This window comes from Orcinus orca, chromosome 5 (assembly GCF_937001465.1).
Source record: "Orcinus orca chromosome 5, mOrcOrc1.1, whole genome shotgun sequence".
NCBI classification, from domain to species: Eukaryota; Metazoa; Chordata; class Mammalia; order Artiodactyla; family Delphinidae; genus Orcinus; species Orcinus orca.
In genome coordinates, this window is record NC_064563.1 from 69,039,948 (window position 1) to 69,059,324 (window position 19,377).

General features: G+C 50.4%; 1 protein-coding gene across 2 annotated transcripts in view; it reads right to left on the reverse strand.

Moving 5' to 3' along the window:
* Positions 1-5,667: 5,667 nt before the first annotated feature.
* The window catches only part of MASP1 (MBL associated serine protease 1), a 49,348-nt gene continuing 35,638 nt past the window's right edge, over positions 5,668-19,377 (reverse strand). Inside the window, exons 8-11 of one of the 2 annotated variants that reach the window (XM_004278477.3) lie at positions 19,021-19,099; positions 12,477-12,614; positions 11,610-11,684; positions 5,668-8,089 (exon numbers count right to left, since the gene is read on the reverse strand). In XM_004278477.3, the coding sequence (XP_004278525.2) occupies positions 7,206-8,089; positions 11,610-11,684; positions 12,477-12,614; positions 19,021-19,099 (1,176 nt within the window). In that variant the 3' untranslated portion in view covers positions 5,668-7,205. Of the gene's footprint in view, positions 8,090-11,609; positions 11,685-12,476; positions 12,615-15,897; positions 16,365-19,020; positions 19,100-19,377 lie in introns of those variants that run through there. The other variant, XM_004278479.3, reaches the window with a different exon arrangement.

Consider the following 19,377-nt stretch of genomic DNA (forward strand, 5'->3'; position numbering starts at 1 on the left):
CTGTCTGTCCCCCAGCTCCTTCCCTGCTTCCTCTGCCCTCTCCTGTCTTTCCCTCTCTCTACAAAACTAGACAACAGAGGAGGAGAGAGATTCTAGACGAGGAGAGCTGTGGGGAGGGCTGAGTAAGTCAGATCTTGTAGCTTGGCTGAGGGTAGAGAAGTGGGAATAAACACGCAGTAGACACAAGTGAGTGCTGAACATCATTGAACTTAAACACTCAAGGCTTCAGAAAACTAATCTAACTCTTAAAACCGTGGGCAGTAATCCATCTATTTACTTACATTCTAAAAAAGCCAGAAATGTCTTTGCTCCCTTCTGCTCTCCCTGCCGGCTCCTCCCCTCTCTTTGCTTCTCTTCTGATGCGTTCTTTTCTGGGTCCTCCCTGCTTTTCTATGCCTTTCACAATTCTCTCTCTCTCTCTCTCTCTGTCTCGTCTCATGCCCCACCAGTTTCTCTTCCTCTGGTTGTATTTGTTTCATTTTCCCCTTAATTTCTCTTCACTTCCCTCTCTAGTTCTCTCATATGCCCTCTGTCTCTTTCTCTATCTTTGTCCTTGTCCTTCTAAGCCCTCTCTCTGTCTCTCTGCCCCTTCTCATTCTTGGTCCTCTCCCCTGCCTGCTCCCCACTGGGCTCCCCTTTAACCTGTGCTCACTCTCTGTGCCCCTTTGGGAGGCTCCATAGGGGAGACCACTCATCTTTGTGTTTGTAGGAATATAAGGATCAAACCCTCTGCTGGGTTACCATTCCACACACCTCGGGGATGTCCAGACTGCAGTCTCACCAGAGCCTGCACCTCCCCTCGGGGATCCCAGTCGGGGAGTTGTCCTCACCTGAGTGTACCCTGGAGGAGGAGGGTGGGTCAGCGCGAGGCGAGACCGGCAGCCCCAGAGCTGCCCAGGCAGAAGTGGACCCATCCATGCCTTCTTCCTCTGTGATAGGGTTAGAGGGACTCTAGATTGCTATTAATTTTTATTATGATGTCAGAGCTGGGATGGACCTTAGGTCATTTGGACTAAACTGGCAGGAAGAGCCATCAGTCATTTCTTCCCTGCCTTTGCTCCCACTGCCAATCACATTCAGTCCATTACAAAATTCTCACAATCTTATTTCTCAATGGCTTTGAATCGGCCTGGTTTCTATTCCTCAGCCCCTGTCCTTTTTTTGAGGCTAATGACTTCCCTCCCCACTATTGCACTATAGCTGCCTCACTGGACTCTTGGCTTCCAGATTCACCCTTCTTTCAATCCATGCTGTCTCAGGAGAGAACTTTCCAGAACATGCTTATAAACCTGGAGCAGCATTCAGGAAAAGATCTAAATTCCCAAGCATGGCACTCAAGGCTTTGTAAATCTCCCTTCTCTGACTCCTCTAGTGTGGGTTTCCTGGTTCCCCCTGGTCCCACGGTGCTGGCACACCCTCACTTTGAGCCGCATGTAAGTGCCTTGTGTTGTAATCCATGTTTAAGGGTCTGACTCCCTCACCCTTCTCAGTGCCAGAGAATGACCAGGGCTCGGGCAGTGTTGTTGGCTGAAGGAGCCAGCTAGAACAGAACACGTGTCTCCTGGCTCCAGCTAAGGTTTCTTTCTGCCACTTTGTACTTCTGGGCCCCGCTACTACTGTGGAAGATTCTCAGTGAAGAAATCTTGTCAGTCTCCAGGAAGAGGGTCAGGTCCCTTTCCTTCTACCCTAACCTCTAATCCTGGGTCCCCCATCCCTTCCACCTTCAACTTACCTAAAAGGGAGCCCCCGCAGAAGGGCTGCCCGTTCAGGTGTGACAGCATGGCAATCCATGGGGTGGTGCCCTTCTGGGCTGGGCGTCCACTGAAGATCCTGGCCATCAGATTCCGGGAGAACTTGGGGATCCCACACACTGCAGCCAAGGGAGGGAGGACAGATCACACTCTGGGCTCCATCTTGCCCTTTGCCAGAGCTACTAGCACATCACCCTCTGTTAGGAACATCTGTTATTTTTGATATCCCAGCATCCATTGCTCCTTTCAGTAACAGCACCCCAATTTTCCTCTGGGGCCCACTCTTCCCCCATTTCTTGTCCATATAGCCTGAGTTGCAGTGATCTTACCTCTGGTTCTAGGGGTAGGAATGTGACCCAGACCTGACTAATGAAAGCCTCTTATACTCTGGTCACAGCGATTGCTCAGAGATGGGAATGTAACCCTGGCCAGGCCAATGAAAGCCTGCCTTGGGAATTTTGCTAGAAGGTCCTTCTCTGCTGGGTTGCTAAGCTGCTGGCTAAAAGCCCAGATTTGCCAGAGATCACTTCATGGAAAGTTTGTAGAAAAACTTGCTACTAATGGAAAAACCAAACCAAACCAAACCAAAAAACATCCTCCTCTCCATCTGCTCCCTCTGTAAACTTTCTTCTCTTCAGAACGAATTCTGCGCTTCCAAACTTTTGGGGACCTGGCTTTGAGGATTTGCACCCCTCTCCTCTGTCTTGCATCTCTCCTTTGTCTATGCCTCCAAAACATGATCCAGACCTCTCATCCTAAAAATCAAATTTCCATTTTCCCTGATTCTCACTCATTCCACAGTCTCTCCCTCCCCTCTCTTCCATAGTCAAGCTTCTGGAAAGAGGAGATGACACCCAGTATCTGCATCCCTCCCTGTCCTTTGGAGGTGGATGCCACGCTCCACACAAACTTGGACATAAAGTGGCCATTTGAATATTTAATAGATCTGTAATCATGGATGGACACAGAATGACTCTGGGCCCATAGCTGGAACTTCAAAGATGATATTTACATGTATAGGAGAACACTATTTCTGAAATTTTATCTCACGTATTCTTCAGCTCTAGGAAATCTCCTCGCCTTGTGGCTGCTGGAGGTTTTTAGGTTTCAAGGAAGCAAAACCTGGAGAACTGAGCATATAAACCAAGAGAAGGGAGGATGTAAGGGCAGTGTGCTATCTCAGGAAACAGATAAAAACCTAGGAGAAGCCTGAAGAGAGAAAGAGAAGGAGGGAGGGTGTGGGAGGGAGGGGGAAAGAGAGAGAGAGAAGAGGGAAAGAAGAAGGAGGAGAAAGAGGTGGTGGAGGAGGAAGAGGAGGAGGATAAAGGACGAGGAGGATAAAGTAAGAGGGAGGAAGGGTTAAGGACTTCAACATGAGCGCGGGCCTGCTCCCTGGATCCTCTCTCAGAGTTGACGGTAGAGACTGGGTCCCAGCACCCGGGAAAGTCCAGCCTGGAAGCGTCCTCTGGACTGTCCTGGGTCATTTGCACTGTTGATCACTTTATCCTTCTTGACACTTTCCCTCCTTGGCTTCTGAAGCTCCTCTCTTCCTGTGTTTCTGATTCCTCTTCCTTGTCTCTTTCTTGGGGTTTCTCTTCTTCTCTCCATGCCATCAATGCTTGTCTTTCCCTTTTTGAGTCCTCAGCCCCCTTTTCTTTTCTCTTCCAGTAGATAATGCCATCTCCTCCCATGCCATCATACTATTTAGACCCTGATGAATTTCAGATCAGTATCTCTAATCTGCCCTTTCCTCTGAACCGATCCTGAAATCTCCAGCTGGATTGCACATAAACTCCTCAAGCACAGAAAACCCAAGTCCTGGTCTCCACCCTTCACCACCCATCTGTCTCCCCTTTGTTATTCCAGATGTCTGTCAATGTCTGCACGGACTGCATCCTCGTTGCCTCCCTCTTCTTCAACACCCGTATTTAATCAGCCACTAAGCTGGTAAAAAAAGTCACCAGAAGAAGCAGAGAGTAATGTCACAATGTGCTCTCCATGCAACCTCGTGACACCTGTGTCTCAATATGTCACAACATAAAGTCCAAATATCTAGAGGAAAGTAAAACTCTGAAATGTAATAGAATACAAGACATGATAATCTTTGAAATCAGCTACATATAAAGTATAAGGCATAATGTAAGATTCTTTTAGCTCTCAATAGTGTAAAAAGCATGACAGTTTCATTATGATACAAATCCCAAACAAAGGCAAACCAGGAGTACCTTGTATGGGGAGCTCTCACTAACAGATTAGCTTGTGTTACTCCACATCTCTGTGTCTGCACTATTCACACGATGCCTCTACACCAAGCCCTGCCCAATACACTACTTAGATGTTTTCAAACTCCCTCACACCCACATCTGCAGTGTCACACCCTAGGTCCAGGGGGTTTTCACCACCTCTCTCCAGAATGGTTGTTGTAATTTCCCAACCGCTCTCTCTAGCTTGGTCCTTCCCCGACCCCTCCACTTTTCACAGCATGTTGCTCACGCTCTAACCTGCTGACTCAGAATTTCCCATGGGTGATACCCAGGAATCTGCATTCCTAACAAGCACTCCAGGTGATTCTGATATACCCCAAACTAGAGAATCACTGGTTACAGGACAGAGCACATAGAATAACATAGAATGATCTTCGAGACTCTGTCCACCTTCCCCTCATCCCCTCTGCCTCCACTCTACTCAGGGCACACTTTCCTGCTTCATCTTTGTCCCCTCTTCCCTTGTCTCCCATCTCCCAGTGCGTTCTTTTTTTTTTTTTTTTTTCCTTAAGCTTTCCTCTAAGATCCTGGGGAGGGGTATTCAATTAAGAGATCACACACACAGGCTTCCAAGAAAAGGCCTTCGCCGGTCCGATTCCTGGCCTCCTCAGTCCACAAAAGGAGGAAATGATCAGTACCTTGAAGGACTGAAGGGAGGGCTAAGCTTAAATTTAGGGATGAGCAATGTCTGTCCTTCCCTAAATCCAGTATTCCCAAAGTACACAGCAAAAGGGGATTGACTTCAACCTCCGACCTCGTGAAGATTACTTTTTGGGTGGGGTGGGAACCGATGACCTCGGAGACTCTGAGCATGACCCAGGCGAGTTCCAAGCCTAAGCCTCACGCCCGCCGAACCCCAAACCTCGCCCAGTCTCCCTCGTTCCCACACGTCCCCTTTCTAGATTCCCCCTCAGCTCAGCCTCCACTCCTTCCACCTTCTCTTTCCGCTCCCCGCCCCCATTTCCGTCCCCCTACGCCCGCCTCCTCCTTGCTCCCGGCCCTGACCCCCGCCCTCCCCCGGCCGCAGCATCCCAGCTCCCCAGTGTGTTCTTTGTAACCTCTCTGCAAATGTATCCAGATCCTCTTCAGCTGTATGAACCTCCCCCTCCTTAAGTTCCCATAATACTGCAATCTCCACTCCTCTAATGACGTTAATTCCCTTCGCCTTTGTGAGACCTAGGTGCACACGGTCTTGCCTTGCGTGCTCATTTGAGCTCTTTGAACTCAAGGAATTAAACGGCAGGCACTTCCGTGATGGAATGGGCAGCCTTCGAGAGGACACATGTCCATAACCGACTCCATTCCTCAACACCCTTTCTTGGATGATGTCCAGGTGACAAAAATTGTACTGTTTCTGCAATGGGAGAGATTTTGGCTTCGTGAGGGGCCAGGTTTTCTTCAAAAAGTCAAAACAGGGCTTCCCTGGTGGAGCAGTGGCTGAGAGTCTGCCTGCCGATGCAGGGGACATGGGTTCATGCCCTGGTTCGGGAAGATCCCACGTGCCGCGGAGCAGCTGGGCCCGTGAGCCATGGCTGCTGAGCCTGTGCGTCTGGAGCCTGTGCTCCGCAACGGGAGAGGCCACAACAGTGAGAGGCCCGCGTACCGCAAAAAAAAAAAAAAGTCAAAACAAACGAACATCAACAATAACCAAACCCCAAAACAAAGGCTGTTGGTTATCCACAGAGGGTTTATTTCCACTTTAGTCCCCTGATGGGAGAAACGGAGTGCAGAGGAAACTTACAGAGGAGTGAAGCTTGTGATATAAAGTAAACAAAATATAGTATCCTCTACATGCACTGTTCATACACATGGGAGTATGCTCCCAGGACCCGACTGGAAAAGCGGATGCTTCCCAACTGCTCTCTTGGAATCCCTCTCAGGGCTTCTTCTTTCTCTGATGGAGAGTCCCCAGGAGAGCGAGCCTGGGGAGAAGGAAGATGATCAGCCCTGTGAGGGCCAGGGAGAGACTGCTGGCATTGGAAGCACCGAACGCTGGAGCTGGAAGGACCCTGAGGGGGATCTGATGCCTTCCTTTTACAGATGGGGAAACTGAGGCCCAGCTGGGGGCAGAGCTGGGGCTAGAACCCAGGACTCTGGGCTCTCCCTCTCTTCTCACTGTCTTTCACGGGCAAGTCCCTGCTTCTCTGGAAGCTGGAGGACTGGATCCCTCTCAACACCCACGCTGGGTGTGTTCTCTGTAGAGCTCAGACCACAGACACGCCGGGCAGTCTGGTGGCACTGGGTCACTCCTATGCCCTGAGCCCTCCTTCTTCTGTTTCCCTGTCCAGAGGCACAGCGGAGCATGGTGTGAGCCTTCTCTCTCTCCAAACAGTCCAGTTGAGGCTGAGGCTTTTCAGATGACACAGTTCAAGGCTGGAAGGTTGCTTCGTGCTCGTCTGGAGTGCCGGGTGTGGACACCCGTGTGGTCAGCTGGTATTCGGGAGTGACGTGTGGGTCCAAATGATGTGCTCTGAGTGGTTGGTGGGAATTTAACGGGCTTGGGGAGCCTCCCACTGCTCTCCTCCTCCCCCCAGTCACCACAGAGCTTCCCAACTTTCTCTTTGTCCTTGAAATTCCTTTAACAGGGAACAGAAGGGATAAGGCTTGGACTGCAAGAGGTTTTGGGAGAGAAAACCCAGGGACAAAAGTACTACAAGGCATTACACTCGGAGAGAGGGGCCTCAGGCTGTCATCCCTGTCTCCCCAAACCTGAGGAGTTTTCGGCCAGAATGTACCCAGAGGGCAAAGCTGGGAGAACACAAGGACTTAGCTCACGGCAAGGAAACATTTTCTAACAGTCAGGTCCAAGCTCAGTTACGCCAAGAGTGAGAGCAGGGCCACTGGGTTTGACAAATAACTAGCAGTGAACGAGGCCCCTGGGGTGAGTACTCGGGAGAGGAGTGGGGGGTACTGGCCCCAGTCTAGCTCCCTCACTGTACTGCGGGGAGAAGGAGGCCTGGAGAGGGGAGGGGACTCGCCCAGGGCCAGAGACCCAGGCCTCCTGTGTAGGGCCTTTTACCTGTACCACACTGCTGCCTCTCAGGGTCCCAGGGGCTGTCTTGGGAGGGTGGGAGCAGCGTGGTCCATCCCACTGGTCACGTGAGTAACATGGAGTGTGCCGTCTTTGGGAGTGTGTGGTGCAGCCTCACTCGGGCTGGCCAGGGCAGGCGCCCCGAGGACGTAACGCAGCTCACCGCTCCACCTGGAGCTCCCCCAGGCCCCGCGGGGAGCCTATCTGCTCCCACACCCAGTCCACGTAGTTGGAGACCTTGGTGTAGACCCCATACACCTGCTTGCTGCCACATTCTTCGGGGCCCCCCCAGGACACCAGGCCTTGGGCCACCCAGCGCTGGCTCGAGTCGTCGAGGATGACAAAGGCGCCGCCGCTGTCCCCCAGGCACGTGTCCTTGCCACCCTCGTAGTAGCCGGCACAGAACATGTTCTCTGTGACGCTGTAGTTGCCTGACCGGGACTCGTAGCTAGTCTTGCACTCGGCGTGCGGCACCACGGGTAACTTGACGTACTGCAGGACGTCTGACAAGGTCCGCGTGCCACTGCTGATGATCTCGTCCACCGTCACGTTAGGATTGGAGATGCCCCAACCAGCTACCAGCCCCAGCATGTGGGGCGCTGGGCCTTCGGGCTCGGGTCGCGGCAGGCAGACGGGCATGATATGAGGCCCCAGGGGCACGGGCTCCCGCAGCTGCACCAGAGCGATGTCGTGGTTGTAGTTCTGGATGTCGAAGTCTGGGTGGAGCACCACTCGGGCGGCCGAGCTGTTGACAGCCCCCGATTTGTCCCGCACGTCATGCAGGCCCAGGTAGACGGTGACGTGCTCCTTGGAGACCGGTGTCACCGTGTTGTCTCTGCGCTGGGAGCGCAGCACGTGGGCTGCCGTGAGGATCCAGGACTCAGAGAGCAGGGCCCCGCTCCCAAACCACTTGTCATTGGGCACCCTTGAGGTGTCCTCCACCACGATCAGGGCCTGCCACGGGAAGAGGCCGGGCTCAGCATTCCGGCCCCCGATGATCCGCTTGACCAGGTTTGGCAGGGAGCGCGAGGGCTGGCCACACGCTGCAAGGAGAAGGAGGGAGCAGGGACAAGGGACAGAGACACGTCAGGTCAGCCAGGTGGAGGACCTCTGAAAGAAATGCACGTCTCACCCACTGTAGATTATGCCACCACGGCCCCTACTCTGCATCACAGAGCCATGCTAGCCTGGGAAAGCTGTGAGTGCGCTCACCTTTGGCCTAAGTCTTTCTAGTCTGGCCCATCTGTAGTTGGACCCTTCTGTAGCCAGGGCTGTCTATGGACCAGACCTTTTTATATGTGGGCCTTCACCATCCTGAACCATTCCAGCCAAGATCACTTGTGGCCTGGATCATCTTTAGCCAGGACTATCTCTAGCAGTGGTCACTTTGCCCCTTTCTTCCCTAGAAAGGCATCTCAGAACCCAGACGTGGTCCATGCCGTAGGTACTTAGAAAACTTCTGAAAACCACAGATCAATGGCTTTGAGAGATGGAAGGAAATTAAAATACTGTCTAGCAAGTCACAGCAAACACTGGACTGGGAACTGAGACACCTGGGGACTTGAACTGGCTTTTCTCTCCTCTGTCCTGTGTGACTCTGGGTTAGGATATTTCCTTCTCTGGATTTCAATTTTTGATCTGCTAAATGAGGCAGTTGGTCAAGATGATCTCCAAGGATCCTTTAAATTCCAAATTCCTTTGATTTTTATTTCATCTGCCCTGGTCACCCCCATTTTATAGGTGAGTAGAACTCTCCAGAGGTTAAATGACTAGCCCAAGGTCACATTGCTATTAAGTTGAGTAGCAGGGGCTTAACTAGATTCTAAGATGAATGTCTTGTCCTTGTGTTCCACAGTGCCTCATTACATATAAAGGACCTTTTCTTCTCTGGACTAAAGGACACATGATGTGAAGGGATGCCCAGGGCATCCAAGGTTAGGGGAAGGTGGCATAATCTACAAGCAATGATGCATAGGCTCTCCTCTACCCATCATTGCACCTGGGAACCCCGTAGTACCTTCAGGGAAAGAAGAAAGGTCTGATCAAACTTCGTTCTACCGAGTTGTACCCCGAGCATGCACATGCACCACCAGCCTCCTGTAGCCAAACGCCTTTGGCCCGTGAGCAGAGGGTCTTCAGAACCAGCCCCCCGCTGCCTAAGAACAAGCTCCCAGGGGCCCCTCCAAGCAGGGTGCTTGGGTCTGGGGGCTAAGCCTGGTATGAGCGTGGACCTCCTCTGGGTTGTGAATTGCCGGGCTACACCCCTTGGCCTGCAATACTTTCAGCAGTCCTTTAAAGACCAAGGAGTATCTGAGTTTTCTTGGCAACTCTGAGAGGTCAGGCTTCCAGCAGCCTAATGCTTTTCAGATGCTCTTCTTCTGGACGCCAGATGCTTCTTACGTGATCCCGAGGCACCCTGCTGTGCACCCCAGGCCAGACGTGAGGTGGTTTTCGCTAATTGTCTGTGGCAGGCCTTTCGGAGCTGAAGGCCAGACTCCCGATTATAAGCGGCAGCCTACCAAGTGGCTTCTCCAGGCAGGTCTGCGACTGGCCCTGCAGAACAGCGCACTGAGCGCTCATAGGCCCTCATCTGGTGAGGGACGCTTCTGTGGCTCAGGCCACGGTCACAGCAAAGCCGGCACTGAATGGTGCCTTTTTCCCACGAAGGTGCCAGTGGCATACTCCGGGTCACAGAGTGTCTGAGCGGGGGAAGCTTGGAGAACAGCTCACTTACAGATGGAAAACTTGAGGTTCAAAGAAGGCAAGTGACACACTCAAAGTTATTGGTGGCAGAGCCAGAAATGGAGCCTGTTTCTTTGGACACTGGCTTCATTTTTTCCCACTAAAGTCTGTTTTTCTTCTTGATACGCTCTTGTCCTTTCAAGAGGTTGAATGACGCAGCAAGCCTTTGAGAGTGCTCATTGAAATGGGGCCATTCTTTTAGGCTGCTACCGTTCTCCATCCAGTCTTTCCTGAGGCAAAGGATTCACCTTGAAATACTAGAGCTGCAGCTGTGCTGAAGTCAGATTTGGGCTCTAGAAGACTGGAGGTACTGAGGGAGGGCCCTAAAAACAGAAATGTGATATTCGAGAATTCGGGGTTCATGAGGATGGCAGAGTCAAGAATGGCTCAGCATTGCTGGTGTTGACATCAAAAGTCTTGGGTCCATCTTCCAGTTCTGCCTCTAACTTTCTGTAGGTAACCCTGGATGAATCATTACACCTCCCTGATCCTTAGTTTTCTCATGTGTCAAATAAGGGGCAAATAATATTTTCTTAACAGTTTCCTTGGAAAGGTGGGATATTATGATGCCAGATGAAATGGCTTTCTCCATTCTGGCTTGCCTTTGGGTTCAATCTTGGTGTTTTAGTGGGGGAGAATTTAGAATTCTCTGGCCTGGTTCAATGATACACGATGTTCTGCTCGATACCAGGTGTTAAAAGAATTTCATGACTCATTGCAAGATGCTTTGTATGAATCTAGAGGACGATGACCATTAAGAGTCATAGAATGTCAGGGATCACCTGGTACTTCTCCTTCACTTCTGAGGTACAAAATCCTAGCCCCAGAGACGTGAGGTTACCTACCAAAGCTTGCAATTAGGAAAAGACAACAGTGGGACCAAGACCCAGGCCCATGACTCCCAGCTCAGTGCCTCCTCCCCTTCTAGACACCGCAACATGGCTGCCTGGGATGGAAGCCACCTGCAGTGCCGTCTTTGGTCCACCTAGTATTTTAGCAAAATGGGGGTTTGGCCTCCAGTTTGCCACAGCTCCACCATTCCCCATCTTCTCTGAGGCTTCTCCAGCCGTGGCCCTTGGGTGTGCTCCTGGCTAAGCCTAACTGAGATGATGGGGGTCAGCAGAGTGTGGATGGGTTGGCCTTTCCCCTGTTTCAGCTCCTCACGAATTCTTTGTGTTCTTTCTTAGACTTAAAGCCCTCTTAAGTGAAGTCTTCCTAACCAGTCCCCATCCCTTTACTCCCAGACAACTACATGCAGGAATTTCCTCCTTCTCTGGGAACTCGTAGCAGCTGCGATGGCCAGGGACGTTTCCTATTACCACAACATTCTTTGTTCATTTTAAAGTGGGGTCAGTAGACAGGCTTGGGGGAGGTAGCAGTCACTAAGACTTGAACGCATTGCTCTTTGGAAGAGCTTGTTGCTCTGTCCTATGGTCATTTGGTATTTGTCTGATTTCCACCTCCTCTGAAACACAGTGAGTGCTTGAGGACGAGGTGTCTACTTTCTCACTTTTCCTGGTGCACAGCCAGGGCAAACACCAACTCTGTGGGATGAAAAACCTGGTGGGAAGGGTGCAGAACTGCAGAGAGAAGAGGCAAGAAGGCTCCTGGTGTGACAGAACAGGTTGAACATAGAGGCTGGCTGGTTTGAGAAGATGTGAGGCTAGGCCTTTCTGACCTTTGCCCTTCTGACGTTATCTCTTAAAAATCAGTCGAAGCATCGTGACCTCCCCACCCCTTACTCCATCAGCAGGCAGAGCACCTGCGGCCCGAGGGCCTGGCATGGGAGACCCTGAGGCAGAGAGCTTGAGGGGGAGGTACCTGGCAGGCAGGTGGGCTGGCTTCTCCCCAGGACTTCATTCATCCAGACTCCTTGGGCAGAACACGTATATACATCTGGGAGAGGGAGAAAAGGTTGAAGAAGAAGGAGAACATAGGTGATTTATAGCACATGGAAAATAGATCTGCGTTTTTAACTCCTCTGTTGTGGATCATCGCAAGCCTTCCAAAGTCTTTCTGCTGCCGTTCTCTCTGAACCAGTCCTGTCTGCAACTTGAAACATCTTTCTAAACTGGGAATCGTTTCATCTCTGCTCAAAATCACAATAGCTCCCCACTGGCCTCAAAAATAAACAGGATGCTCTTCAGTATGGTGTCCAAGGCTCTGAGCAATCTGACTCCTGCCTGTCGGGGCCCCGCCCAGCCCCTGGGAGGCACCTCTCATCATTAGTCACACAGCTCTCTGTGACGCACTTCCTCTGCCCCCGCTTCTCCACTTAACAAACCCTTTCATAAACCACACTTGTGCCCACCATCTCATGAGACTTACGCTGGCTCTGTGAGCGCTATCACTATTCCCTTTCTGGAAGGAGGACTTGGAGGCTTTGAGAAATTAGGAGAATTTTCTTAGTGCTAGTCTGTGGTGGAAGCAGAACTGACTGGCCTTCACATCTCCTTGAGGGTTCCTTCTCTGCCAGAGGCTGTATGTCTGTGTGGGTACGGGGATGTCATGCAGCTTAACTCGGGGTGCAGGCCTGAGGCAGGGAGAGGTGAGGCATGTCTCCAAGGGTTTCTCTTCCCAATTCCTCCCAAACCGTGGCCAACAGACTGGCTGTTTCAGCCCCCAGCCTAACCCTGAGACCCAGAGCGTGTGAGTACGGAGTGCGCTGGTTTAGCGTGGAAGGCTCACCTGTGATACTGTGCAGCATCTTGTAGTAGGGCTGCTGGCAGGAGTATCTGATCTCAGATTTGTATGTGGTAAGGTTGTTTCTGGTGGAAAATGTGACCAGTCCGTTTTCCAGCTCTGCCGGGGCTCCACAGTCCACAACTGAGAGAGAAGAGAGTGAGACCCCTCAATGACCCCTTCCTCTTCTTCCTGGGGCCATCTGGTGCGTGTCTCATACGATGTGCGGCTTGTACACTGCACACAACTCCAGAGAGCAACGTTATAGTCTATGCACATGGTGGCCCTGCATTTGGGGTGTCTCCCATCTATGACTGCTGTGTGGTCAACTCACCTGGCCTGGTGTCAATTCCAGGGCAGGGGCAGGTCTGCTGAGACTCAAGGAGATCCCAGTCTTCTCCCCACCAGGGCCCTTTCCTTGACTTCCAGTTCTATTGTGCAATCCTCTTCTGTCCAAGCATGAAGCCCATGTCCCAGTGAGAAAATTCTGGCTCACATGAACCAAAGAACCTTCAGTTCTTCCAGACCCAACCACATGCTGAGTAAGAGCAATTATTGTGCTCACTTTGGAGCTTGGCATAAAAAAGTACAAACAAAAAGAAACCCAGCTCCTGCATGAGTACACGGCCGCACCCTGCTGGCTCTCTGCAGGCACAGAAGGCAGAAGGGGGGTCAGGAGGGACCAACTTTTAGTCTTCACCTACTCATTTTCTCTGGTTGTTGGTGGCTGGACGTTGGGGCTGGCTGTAGGACAAGACCAAAGATGCCTGCTCCTCAGAGGTGATCTTAGGAGAGCTTGCCAGTCCAGCCAAGTCGAGTGTGCCAGGAGCCAGGTCAGGGGCTGAGGACCCAATTTGTCAATGTCTCTTCAGGGGCCTTTGTTAGAAGATGGTGCTCATGTCTAAGGAAATCCTAATCTTAGTTCAAACAGTCTCTGCCAGAAATGAAGAATCCCAGAGGACTCAGAACTTCGCAGGTGGAAAGGAACCTGAAGTCAGGCAACCTAGAACACCATCTTTACTTACAGATGAGCCCAGGGGGGAGACTTGACTGGTCTAAGGTCACATAGTGAATTACAGTCAGAGAACCACACCTGACCTTAAACTCAGTGTTTTTTTAAGTAAACCAGACTCACAGTTCTTAGGATCTGTTTTCTAGTGAAAACGGCCTGTAATCAATATTAGCTGGGTAATGGTGGACATTAGCTATCCATCTTCTGATAATTCCAGAGGATCATATTCTAAAGCCAGAGTTTCCCTCCTCCTGAATTTCACCTGGTCACCTCGGGAAACAGAGATAGGGGCAATTTAGCCCTGAGACGCTATTCAGAAATTGTGATTTTTAACTTTAGGACTCCAAATTTATATTTTTGATTGAACAGAGAGTTATCTAACTGAAAATACAGATGATTCTAAGACCCTTCAGGGTGGAGGAGAAGGATGAAGCATGGGAGTAAAAGCAGGTAGGTACCTCCTATCTACAAGGAAGGCAAACGCCAAGAGACCTTGTTAGTGTTGTTTCCTGGCCTCCAATCCCCCTGGACAAATCACTCTCATTTGTTTTGATCTCCCAAAGGTAGAGACACCTTTCTACTCTGAGGAGAAAGCATGTAAGGGTCAGCACTATGATAACAAGAGGCAATAATATTTACTATCTAAAGCTATAAACAATTTTAAAAGAATTTTCCTGCAGAGTCTCTAAGCAGATTTTTCTTCCTTTTTTAAGAAATACCATTGATTAGTGCCTGGATCTTTGTATTACTCTTGAGTCCCTTAACTTCGGTCTAGCAATTTATTTTGCCCAAATTATCCTCAAGACCTAATACCTAGTTCTGGGTGGAGGATTCCAGAGTCAGTCATAGACATGGCTAGGTGGTCAGGCCGTTGAGAGCCTGTACGCAGCCAGCACTGGTGCAGAGAGATTGTCTGGACGGACAGCCTGCTTTCACTTTACTCCAGAGAAGTAACTTTGCCCACTGATGAAGCTGGTTTTACAACCAGACAGAGGGGGTGACAGACAGTGGAAAACAGAGGGTCATTTCAGCTTGGGTATAGTGAGTGGGGAAGAGGTGAACCTTCTCCCCAAGTCTACACTGGCAGGCAAAGAGCCATGCGTCTCTGGGACCTAGAGACAGCTTCCCGTTCCGAAGGCCCTTTGAGTTTTGCCTGCCACAATCCAAGATGCTAGATCCAGACCCTGCTTCCTCAGTTAGTCCATCTTCTTTGCTTGGGAAAGGGTCTCATCATCTTCTCTAAAGTGTGTCTGGCCACTTCCACACTCTGGGATCAAAACGCTCTTTCTTTCCCCTTTCCTTTGGCCTCCCATTCTCATCAGTCTCTGGGTTGGGTTGTGCCACCCACACCCTGTCTCCACTGTCACTCTTCCTGCCATTTACTTTCCTTCAGACATGTCTTTCTTGCCCTGCCGCCCTGAGGATACACTGACACAGTCTTGGGGCTTCCTAGGGAACCACAAACAATCAGTTCACCTGGCCCTCAGGTCCCAGGGATGCCCCTGACCTGCCCCACCCCACTTTCATCTTCGTCCCTCCTGCCGTGCCCTTGCATTCCAGTGTCACACACCCCTCACTGTGCTGCTGCTTTCCCTACACAGGAAACCCTGTGGTTCATGCTCTGGCCACCCTCCAGGCCTTGATCGAACATCGCTGCTTCTTGAAAGGCTTTTCTCATTCTTCTAATTGGATAGGGCGGCTTCCTCATTTCTCCTTGCATGGCCCTTTATTCACTGCTCTCTGAGGCATGTACCTTAAGTTGCCTGGTATTGCAATTATTTGGTTTTATATCATATCTTCCATCTAAATTACGATCCCCTCTCTCACACCAAGACCTGTTATACTTTGTGGTCTTAAAAATATTGATCCAACTGATGCTTATCTTTAGTGATTGCCCCATCTCCTCTCTCAAGGGTGCCCTTGACCTAGGATGGCGCTGCAGTCTCCGGACCATTCATTGTCCGACTTTGCAGGATTCTACCTTCATCAAGAGGCCATTCAATCAGCAAATAGACTGAGCAGTCATAATGTAATGCAGGGGTGCTCTGATATGTCTACCCAGATTTTGTTCAGGCTGAAGCAGAGATTCCCACCCTCCACAGCCCTTTCTTTATCATTATTTATGACCCACTGATGTCCCATGGCACCAGAGCTGAGGACTGCTGCTTTCAAGCATGATGCCTATCTTTTGAAAAACTTTAATTAGGGAATTTTCAGAAATGCAAACTTTGTAAACCCCAGAGGAAAGATCTTCTGATGATGGAATTTCAGCCCTGTGTTAGGTACAGGTGGAAGAGAAACTCTTGGGCATGAGAATAGGTCTAGGTTTCCTAAAAATCCATGCTATGAGTTATTGTTAGTTTCACCTACTCATGGTTGCTAAGAAAGTAGCAATGGGGACAAATATTAAAGTCATAAAGTCACAGGCATTTTGGCCCATTTAAACTTGAAGTGTGGAGTGGAAATCAGGGCCCACTTTGACCTGGTCTACCTAAGACCATGTGAATGTCTCTAGAATGAAAGCCATTTTTCCTTTGATAAGAGTATAGTTCACAAAGAAGTGCTAAAAAAAAATCCCCCATTATCTTTTCATTATCTTTTCGGCATAATGTTTGTATGATAGGTGAACCCTCAAAAGGAGAGTTGTTATATATACGCCGTGGTTTCAACTGCTTAGGCCTGTGTTGCCTTGTTCAGCATCCATTCTAATCCGCACTGAAATGGGAAATGGGGTGTTGGCAGGATGGGGAGGGATGGAGGAGCTCTGGGACCCAGGGGTCTTGTGAGTGGTCCATTCCTGGATGTCTGCACTGTGTGGGGTCCCGCCATTCACTCTGCCACTTGCTCTGACTCAGGTTCGCTCTCCACATCCATTTCCGTTTCTGCCACCATGATGAAGATCAAAGAGGGGTCAGGAGGTAAAGAGAAAGGAAGCGGAGAGAAGGAGGGAGAGAGAGAAAGAAGAGAAAGAAAAATTAGCAAGCAAAGCAGAAACAGTTGCTGCAGGAAATACAGAAATCACTCCACCAGAATCGATTAAGAATGCATAGTGTAGGTACAGCCAGTGTGAAGGACAGCTTGGGATTGTGGAATGCGTACCATTCTGAGAATTTGCACAGTCATAAATCCTAGCTCATGGCAATGATAACATTCTGCCCGTGCAGCAAGCTTTGCATTCATCTGGTCCAAACCCTCATTTGGCAGATGGAATCAGAGTAGAGCAGGACTTGTTTGGGGTCACCCAGCAAGGTGGACGCAGGGCCAGAACCACAGCCCATAATTCCCACTTCCTGTTTTGGTGCAAGTTTCTTCACTGTACACACACACTTCTGTCTGTTCCCAACTGCTTTCCCCACAGTCCCTGGGGACTCACAACTTCTCAGTCTTTTTTGTCTTTTTTGCATCTCCCCTAGGACCCAGCACATGCCTGGGACAAAAGTACTCAATGAATACCTACTCAGTGAACAAGCAGAGATGCCGGGTGTGTCTGAGTGGGGAGTCTAATAGTCCTGATTCAGGCTATGCTGGGAGAACCAGGCCATATTAGGGAGGAAAAATTCCTCTTTTCTTTAGTACAAAATGACAGCATACCTTTGTATACTAGCATACGTCACATAAAAGAGCACCAGCAGATACATTAGTGCCTTACTCTATCAATACTTCTGTGACAATAAAAAGTGTGTGTTTCGGGCTTCCCTGGTGGCGCAGTGGTTGAGAGTCCGCCTGCCGATGCAGGGGACACGGGTTCGTGCCCTGGTCTGGGAAGATCCCACGTGCCGTGGAGCAGCTGGGCCCGTGAGTCACAGCCGCTGAGCCTGCGCGTCCGGAGCCTGTGCTCCGCAACGGGAGAGGCCACAACAGTGAGAGGCCCGCGTACCGCAAAAAAAAGAAAAAAAAGTGTGTGTTTCATCAGGGACAAAAAATTATTACCGTTTCCTACTTTCCAAGAGTATGAATGAGAGAAACCAAACCTCTTCCTACGAGGGGGTTGGGTAGGAGAAAGAAACAAGCTTCTGCAGAGCTTTTACTTATTCCTGGTGCTCCATGGGTGTGATACGAACATTAACTCAGTCCACAGAACAATCAAGAATGCAGGAAACTCAGGCCAAATCAGTCTCAGTCAAGTGTTCATGCATATTTAACTGGTGGGGTCTGGATTTGAATCTAGAAATTCCTGTCTCCAAAGCACCACCCTGTCCTCTCTACCCCTCATCCTCTGCCTCGTCCTTCAGACCGCCTCCTTGCCCTGTTCTGCAAAGTGCTTCACACAGAACTTAGTCACCGCACCACACACGAGCCACGTGTTGCAGGAGGTGGCAGATGTATCTGTTGGCATTTAGTTCTTCAATGCCTGGGCCTTGTCTTTTCCATCTGAATTCCCTGTGGACCTCTGCACAGGCATCCAGTAAGTGTGGAGACTTTTTGTTGCAGCCATAAAGTGCACCCATTTCCCACACTGGGCTGACTCCAGCCTCATCATCATATAGAAAAGAAAATTGAAAACAAGCACTTTCTGCTCCAAAATTATGCCTGGGATTTGCCTCAGGGGAGCCCCACCCTGACAGTGTCCCCCTGGGGCAGTGGGAGTGGATCTGCCTGCCTACTGGACCCAAGCCGTTTATTAGAAGGGAAGAGGACAACACTCTAAAGTTTATATGAGGTCATGAAATGGGGCTGGGCAGGACCCACCCTAATTCTCAACTCCGCACCTCTCCATTCGAAAATATATTCTCCTTCCCTCCCTCCCTCTTTTCTCTTCCCTTTCTGTCGCCAGGCCTCCTCTCATCACTGTTGCCACAGATAAGTTTTCTAAAATTGTGGTCCTTACACGTCTTGCACTGAAATCACCCGGTCAGGGGCAGAGGGCGTGGTGGCCGGTGATTTGTATTTTTACAAGCTCACTAGGCGATTTATAGGGATGACATTATTTCCGAACCAGTGGGATATATTCTAGAGCTAATCCAAAATCTTTACAGCTGAGGTGAAGGATCTTGTCCCTGGTCACAGCGTGGCTTAGGAGCAGAGCCAAGGCAAGAACTCTGGGTCCCAAGAACCAGTGCAGAACTGGACCCCCTGCTTCACTGGGTTGACCGCACAGCCCTTCCTGCACAGCCCCAGCTCATGAGCTGTCCCAGGAGACAGTGGATATAGCTGATGGCCACGTAAAGGCTGGCAAGGTCACTGGGCTCTGGGCACCAGTGTCAAAATAGTTTCCTGAATTAGCAATCGCCAGAGCTAGTTTCGAACCTGGAAACAAGCTATTCCTTTAGCAAATCTGGCAACCTGCCTGCAGGCAGAGGTAAAATTAGTATTTAGAAAACAAACTGGGACCCACAAGGTCCTTTCGGAATTCTAACATCTTATTGCTGAAAGAAACATTAATAAACTTTTGTCCAACCCCGATGTGCCTGTGGAATTCCTGCCCTAACCCGCTCAGACTGTACCTGCCAGGTTTCCCCCCTTGTGTGGGCTCTGCTCGGACCCCACCAGTGCTGGGGAGCTCATGAGCCTTAGAATCAACCGATTGTGTTTTCTTACTTTTACAGGTGGGAATCTTGTTACTCCACGTCCCATCCTTCAGACACTCGATCTGGAACGTGTCCATCTCCACATTATCCTGGGAAGAAACATGAAGGAGGTATGGGAAGAAGGAGGAACGGTGGGGTCTGTGGTTTTTCCCAGTGAAAGCAGCTCGAACAGCAAAGGTGGCTGCCCTCCCCCAAGCTTTCCCAACTGTGGGCCTCCAAGGGCTTGAAGCTAAGGGGAAGACAGATGCTGAATTCGTATCCCCCCGCTCCTACTCTGGAGACAGGCCAGGACTGTGTGCAAGAAGGGGTCCGGGAGGCTGTCTCTGAAGGGAAACCTGGACCCATGACTCCTTCAGAGCAGCGGCTC